The sequence below is a fragment of the Fusarium solani genome (assembly GCF_023522795.1).
Source record: "Fusarium solani strain SB1 chromosome Unknown bctg00000000, whole genome shotgun sequence".
NCBI classification, from domain to species: Eukaryota; Fungi; Ascomycota; class Sordariomycetes; order Hypocreales; family Nectriaceae; genus Fusarium; species Fusarium solani.
The window spans coordinates 6,524,238-6,531,746 of NW_027072157.1; the positions used below are offsets into that span (position 1 = coordinate 6,524,238).

The 7,509-nt window shown below is 46.2% G+C and overlaps 2 protein-coding genes across 2 annotated transcripts; both read left to right on the forward strand.

The window, feature by feature from the left end:
* Nucleotides 1-603: 603 nt before the first annotated feature.
* On the forward strand, nucleotides 604-1,744 carry MRS44_002060 (uncharacterized protein; the record flags this gene model as incomplete). The annotated part of the gene is made up of 2 exons (XM_046273300.2): nucleotides 604-900; nucleotides 974-1,744. 2 exons carry the CDS (start codon nucleotides 604-606, stop codon nucleotides 1,742-1,744), a joined length of 1,068 nt encoding a protein of 355 aa, XP_046123256.2.
* A 2,429-nt stretch (nucleotides 1,745-4,173) lies between these two features.
* MRS44_002061 (uncharacterized protein) lies at nucleotides 4,174-6,914 on the forward strand (the record flags this gene model as incomplete). Its single annotated transcript, XM_065623938.1, has 4 exons — nucleotides 4,174-5,556; nucleotides 5,647-5,927; nucleotides 6,087-6,272; nucleotides 6,623-6,914. 4 exons carry the CDS (start codon nucleotides 4,174-4,176, stop codon nucleotides 6,912-6,914), a joined length of 2,142 nt encoding a protein of 713 aa, XP_065480346.1.
* Nucleotides 6,915-7,509: the final 595 nt, after the last annotated feature.

Below are 7,509 nucleotides of genomic sequence, written 5' to 3' on the forward strand. Positions count from 1 at the left end.
TGGCACGGGGTCGTGGTTCTTAATACCGAATCCCGAGGAGAGTGCAACTCGAAGGGTGATTCCTAGGCTTCTCCTTCGGCAGGGGCTTGACGATCGGTGGCGAGAGATGGTAGATACCTTCTCGAAGCGCAAGCTATTATGCAGAAGAAAGGATCGGTACCTTTTGGTTGGTCAATAATGAACATTTCAAACCTTTGAGGCCTGTAAACGCCCGTTTCTTATCTGAGGGTATGTTGCAGTATCGGATAGTGAAGCCAAGGCTAGTTAGCCTGGTAATAATAGCAGGCTTTTTTCACCAAATTCGGAAAGTTTAGCAGCAGACTCTTTAATTGGTCCTAAATAGTTAGGTATAATGCATGTAGGCGCAGGGCGCGGGAGCAGCAGACTCTCTAATTGGTCCTGAATGGCTAGGTGTAACGCATGTAGCCGTAGGGCGCAGGGATTGAAGCAGATGATAAGAACGCTCTGACTACGCCATGTAGTGAAACTATTCTCCTTAATAGGCAGGTCTCTGAACTTCTATCACAGAAGCGCGAACAAACCTCTTTTTCGAAACCTATACTTTCTTGGCAGACGTCCAACATATCATCAGCAAATTGTGCTATGGCTCCAGCAAGCACTTATACGCAAGAAACAGCCGTGTTTGGCGACCCTCATGTGCCAGACTTCGACCCCGAGGTTCACCTGGCTTTCCGGCCGCCTACCCAAATCCACACCTTTCAGGAACTAGGGCTGCCGCAACCACAAAATGCGCCTAATCTCTGTTATACGGACCCCTTCCCTCTCTTCTCTGAAGAAGGAGTGCGTATTCTGCGCCGCGAGATGCTCAGTAAACCAGTTCTCGACAAGTATCTCAGATCTTGGGATCGTGCCCCTGCTTACATCGCGGGCCACGAGAAGGTTGGTAGTCTCCTCTCCCTCCAACAGGATTTTTAAAAAGAATAGTAGATTCTTAGCTTATGTAAACCCATAGACAGCAAAGTTCACACTCCAGGCGTGGCAACATCCCGCAACCCAGGCTGCTATAGAGAAGGCGGCTGGGTTTGGGTTGCGTCTCTTGAAAAGAGAAGCCGATCTAGGCCTGGTCAACATTCAGCTTGGCCCAGAAGGCTTAGCCGGAGTCTACAATCTCACAGAGACTCCTGCGACTCCACTATCGCCCAGGGAAATGCAGAAGTCTTCCTACGATGACATACCAATCGACTCTTGGCACAAAGACCAGGTCCCTGTTGTCTGCGTTGTCATGCTCAGTGACACGAGAGGTATGGAAGGGGGCGAGACAGCCATTAGAACTGGAAATGGTTCCGTTGTTAAAGTCAAAAGCCCAACTATCGGCGGGGCTGTTATCATGCAGGGTGGTTGCACAGAGCATGCTGCCTTGCGAGCCGTCAATGTGCCAGAGCGCATAAGTATGGTAAGTAGCTATGCATTTGCAGACCCTAACCTTGATGATCAGTACACCTCACTTCGAAGCGTGGATCTTGCAAATGACAATCTTCCTGTCTTTTGTAATGTCTTCCTGCAAGAAAAGCTCTTGCGCCTGCGAGGACGTGTTGACACTGTTTTGGCAACCCTGGCTGAGAAGGAGAAGAATGGTGAGACTATCGAGAGACATGAGTTTGAGCAATGGATCAGGGAGCAAACAAAGTTTCTTCGGCACAGCGCATGGGAGATGTATGAGCGAATACCGCACTACCTGGGTAAGGACGTACCAGAAGATGTTTTCCAACAGTATTTGAAATAAAGAACAACCGAAGATTGGAGGGGGAGGATATGTGGCAGAACATAGGTATTACTTAGTACTACGACCCGGCGTCCCTGACGCGGAGAATCCAAAATCTGGTTTGCCTAGTCTATCTGATCGCATTATGCACCACGTCTATGGCTAATTCTTTGCTCTGAGATGAAATTCATTCGATTCCATAGCCTTGACTACAAAAACGCGGTTGACATGAGTGAAATAAAGTTACGGCTATTGATGAATTCCTTCATGTTGAAAAGTCTTGAGATTTTGATAATCGTTTCAACCTTCTACTTCGAGCCGTGCGTGAAAGGAGCAACAACTAATTCACTAGCATGGCGGACGCAAGAAAGAGATATGCTATGTATATAATAGCAGGGATTCGCTCCCCTATCCTCCTCAACACTACTGTCTTTAGACCTCGCTGCCGTGTCTATGCTAGCTTATATTCACGAACCTGGTGTTGCTTTAAGATTACGGCCTTTATTTTGCACTTTACGGCTGGCTGTCTTCTTGCACCTGAAATAAAGAGGATAGCGTCAAGTCTGATGTTGGCATCATCAAGGCCTGGTGATACAACAACGTGGCACAACATGCCATCCTGTTCTCTTATACCTCACTTTCGCACCCATGATCCTTCCCCGCCAAACTTGATTATCATGTCTCAGTGGGCAAACGACCATGCCTAGTCATTTGCAAGGTCAATCTCGTGGCCTCAGCGGCGCCAACCCTCTCGAACCAATTCCCTTTGGAGACGAACAGGTCATCGGGATTCATGACTGTTCCAGAGACATTGGAGGAGGCTGTTAGTGGGTCCCAGTAGGTATAAGCTGCCAAATTCAGGTTAGGGGATTTATATTAGCATCTAACACTCACCAGAGTTGCTTTCTATTGCTGGAGTGCAACTTGGCCTCCGGCAGGGCTAAAACCGGTGACTTGCGGGACTCTACTAATGAGCCCAGTTGGCTGAACAGAAGTTATGGAATGTGACGGCCCTAAGTGACTATGCATCACCTGTACGCTGTTATTAGGGCTACCCGTAGTAATGGGCGTAAAAGATGGCTCCCGGAAGCGTTGGTGGTGAAGTTGCCATTGGTTGTACAACGCTCTTTGGAGTGGGGGTGAAGTCTGCAATACCAAACCAGGTAAAAGCTGTCTCAAAGTGCAAAGCCGAAACCAGTATTTTTGGATTTAAAGAGTCCCTGTGACTGGGGTATGATAATCTGTACAGACTTTTGGAGGTGAACCTTCCAGCGACACAGAGAAGAGAGGTTGGGAAAGGAGTTCGGAGAGGCGGTGATTGACACACCGGAAAAAGAAAAACTCATGCTTGGTCGGGCGCGACGAGCTGGCATCCCGTTAACGTTATTATTTCAGCTTAAAACGGGAATATAGATCAAAGTTCTATTCATCAATAAGACCAAGGTCATGCCAAGATCTTTAGATCCTCCTCTAGTTTTCATTAAGGGGGCATATCCACTGCATCCAGGTTTATATACTAGCTCGGATTACCTTGCTCCTCATCCTCCATGACATATATACTCTAGCTATTACCTAACCACTAAAGTCTATTCTAATATAGCTCTTTAAAGTCAAAGTCTTCTTATCTCAGCGCATAGAATATCTTTATTATATATAAAAGGCTACCTACTATATATTATAATTAGGGGTTAGCTAACCTAAGGTTTTTTTATATAGGGATTTAGCGCGGCGCTAGCAGCTTACTTATAAAGCCTAGGTTTTATACCCTATTAACCCCAGGTTTCTTAAAAAACTAAATTCTTATTACTATAAAAGCCTAAAAGTTAATAAGAAAATAAAAAAATATTTAATTAAGTTATTTTAATTAATATAATACTTAAAATATACTTTATTTTTAAGATATTAACTTAACCCTATTATCTATTAAAAACGTCGGCTGAGCTACCGACGTTTTTTTTGTATAGGGGAAATTTTTTACGCTAGCAGACCATAGGGCAGCTGATGTTTTTCTCGACTAGCCGACGTTTTCTAGAAAAGAGGGTTCTTATAGGGTTAAGGCTCTACAAAAGAGATATATATAACTTTAAGCTATAAGGATTTTAGAAATAAAGTTCTTTTTCTTATATCTTACTTCTTAATTTTTTTTAGAATTATTTAAAGATAAAAAAGAGGAATTTTGATGGGGTGGTTAGTGTAATTAGCGCTACGCTAAAATTTCCCAACCACCGCTATAACTTAGCTATCTAGCCATACTAACCACCTCGCCAGCCATAATTAAGGCAATTCCTTAGCCAATAAGCTTTAACCTCTATATTCTTTCTTTTTTTTACCTCTTTATAAAGACTTTAATTCTTCCTAGCTATTTACTTCTAATTTCTATCTTTATTTCTATCTTTATTATCTAAAAGCCTTATCTATCTATATCTTAGTTATCTATAAGTCTTATAATTATGGATTATTTTACTTATATCCCGGCTTTTTCCCTTCTAATTTGCAAGACTTATAAAACCGCAGTTCTTTTTAACCAAATTCAACAACACCTCCGCCAACAGCCTCATCAGCTTTCCCTCCAAGAGATCAAGCCTACCCTAGAGCAGGCTGCTAAGCTTGATCTTCTTCAGGGCCAGAAGGACCTTATAAGACTACCTAAGCCTATTCCTCTAGGCCCTCCTATCTCACAACTTGGAGAGCCTATGCAACAGGGCTTCCGCTGTACCTTTGAGCCTAGCTGCTTCTATATTGGCTCCCAGCTACGCCGAATTAGAGAGCACTTACGGGTCTTTCACAAGGTCAAACAGAAGGGTCAAAAGGGCCGGCCTTCTAAGGCAGCAGCCTCGCAGCCTTCTATAGCTACTGAAAGCTATTGGCGAGCCGGCGTAGCCTATCAGCAACTCTTCAAGCAAGGGCCTCGCAGTGAATACTTTGAGGTCTTGCTAGAAAGTGACAGCTCTAAAGCTCTCTCTCTTCTAGAAGCCAAGGCTGCCTTTGAGGCCCAAGCCCTAGCTATTAGAAGCAAGGAGGCCAGGGCTATAGAGCAGCTAAATGACTTTACTGCTCCTAACCCTTGGCTTCGAAGGCTAGGATCAGCAAGGCACCTAGCTGACTTTAGTGGGGAAAAGGACTTCCTAAGAGAGCTACTTTTTTTTGACCTTACCCTAACTAAAGAGTCTCTAGAAGAGACCTCTGAGCTAGATTGCTTTTTCCTCTTGTGGGCTTTTGAGGAGCTTATTCAAGAAGCTATAGGCCTTATAGCTTCTAATGAGATTCCTCTAAATGCTCTCTTTGAGGTTAACCGGCAAGATGCCTCGCAGCCAGCAAAGAAGCCCTTTAGCTATAGGTATAAGAAGGCTATGCAAGACCGCTATGCCATAGTGGCAAAGCAGCTTCTAGTCTATACCTTCCGCTGCCTTAACCTAGAGCCCGCAGAGAGGCCACCTTTCAAAGCAAGCCAGCAGCAGCTAGCTAGCTATGAGGCTCTATCTGATAACCTTAATGACTTGGAAGAGGCCTGGCTCTTAGCTAAAGGCAACTTCTCTAGCCATAAGGTTATAGAGCTTTATAAGGGGGTAAAAGAAAGGACCTTGGCGCTTTTCATCTCGATCCTAGATCATCAGACTAAGGATAGTGAATTTGATAGCGTTATGGTCTCCTTTCTTACTGTGCTTAGTATATCCCCTGATGGCTCTTGGCTAGGCTTTGAGACCTTTACCCCTTTTCTCTCTGCCTTGGTATCTATTTCTAGGCTGCTTATCTTGCGGGAAGCAGCTAGAAAGAGAGATAAGGCTATCCAGCAGCATGCCGAGCTTGGAAGCTCTCTTCTAGAAGCTCGAGAGGTAAGCCCTGGTTATTTTGAGCTCGTGCAAGAGCTCGTAACTAGGTGTATGCTAAATAGCCCGGCTGGGGCTGATACGACCCCTATGCAGTTTATCCTTCGGCTGCGTAGCTATGGAATAGCTGCCAAGGCTAATACGGCCCAGCCCGGCTATATCAGCTGGGAAGGGGAGACTATCCTCTATAGAGGCAACCGGCTTAGCCTTCCTAGCCTGCAGCATATACTGCAAGCTGCCCTAGACGAAGCCCGGCTTCTTCTCTTCCAGGGGCTTCTTATGCAAGAGAGCTATACCTTGGAGGATAGCCAGCTAGCCCTAGTGCCTTCTATCCCTTGGGATTCTATCCAAGATAACCCTACTGATAATTCAGTGGGGTATTCTTTTTTAGATAGCCTCTATGAGGTAGCTAGGGGAGGCACTAAGAGCTGGCTTTTTTCCTTTCTCTGGGAAGACCCTATTCTTAAGGCCCGCTGGTTTAGAAGCTCTAGTAGCTCTTCTATAACCCTAGAAGCTAGGGCTATGTCTTCTTATAGCCAAAGCATTAAGAAGCTGCTTGAGCTGCTAGCCTTCTTGATCCACTTGAGCAGCGGTCTTCTAGCTAGGTCAAATGAGCTCTTGACTCTTCGGCACCGTAATACCGCCGCAGGGGGTATCCGCAATATCTTCCTAGACCAAGGGCTAATTATGCTAGTTACTGGTATTCATAAGGGCTTTTCTAGGTTAGAGAGACTCAAGGTTATTCACCGCTTTCTTCCCCAGGAGGTTAGCACCCTTTTAGTCTATTATCTCTGGCTTATCTTGCCCTTCTGGGAAGCTATGTAGGCTAACTTTGACCCTAGCTCTCAGGGCTCTTTTTCCCCTTTCTCTGGAAGACCTCTGGCCTAGATAGCGATGAGGCTTCTAGCAAGAAGGTAGAGGCCCTAGGGGATAACCCCCAGCTGCAGTAGCTGCAGGCCGAGCTAGGCTTTTATAGCCCTAGAAACTCTTCCTTTAGGGCCCTGAGAGGCAGCCAGGCTAATAGCCCTAGGCTGCATATAGGGCTTATAGCAGGCTCTTGGAATTTGGCTAGGCTTAGCCGGGTCCTTAAGCGCTGGGGCAAGTTGGCCGGCATCGAGTCTCTTACTATTAGTAGCTGGCGGCATATAGCCATCGCCCTAGGCCGCCGTTATATCCGTGATGCAGCTATTACTAGCCAGGGGCTATATAGCGAAGTCGACCACGGAGATAGCGAAAGCAGCTCTGATGAAGAGGGCCCTGGAGAAAGAGATACTATTCTCCATAGGCAGACCGGCCATAGCAGCATGACTTCCAACCTAGTCTACGGCCGGCAGCTTATAGAAGCCCACTTTGAGACCTATTAGCGCAGGCAGAGCTTCTGGCTTCTTAGTGAAGAGTGGCACTTGTTGCTTGGTTTCCCCTCTGCCCCTGGCTTCTTAAGGGTAACTATCCCCTCGGGCTTAAAGAGAGGCCTAGCTACCGTTAACCTTAAGCATTTCCAGGAGCTTTAAGCAGCCCGCTAGAAGTAGCTACGCAAGGTTAACCTTGACCTTGAGCTGCAGAGGCTGCTTGGCTCTAACGCTACCTTCCGGCAAGGCCAAAAGCCGATTCTAGAGGCCATTATGGGTAATAGGAATCCAATCTTAGCTATCATGCCCACTAGCGGCGGCAAGAGCCTTCTATTTTAATTGCTGGCTGCTAGCTGCCCAGATAGCATAACTATAGTAGTTGTGCCGCTAGTCTCGCTGCTAGGTAACCTCCTAGACCGCTGCTAAGCTATGGATATCCCCGCTGCTTAGTGGCAGGCCGATAGGGCACCGAGGGGGGCTTTTATTATCTTTGTGACGCCCGAGTTAGCTATGATAAAGCGGTTCTAGGCCTATCTAGATGGCCTTTAAGCCCTAGCCCGCCTTGACCGCATAGTTATAGATGAGTGTCACACGATTCTAGAAGGCAGCC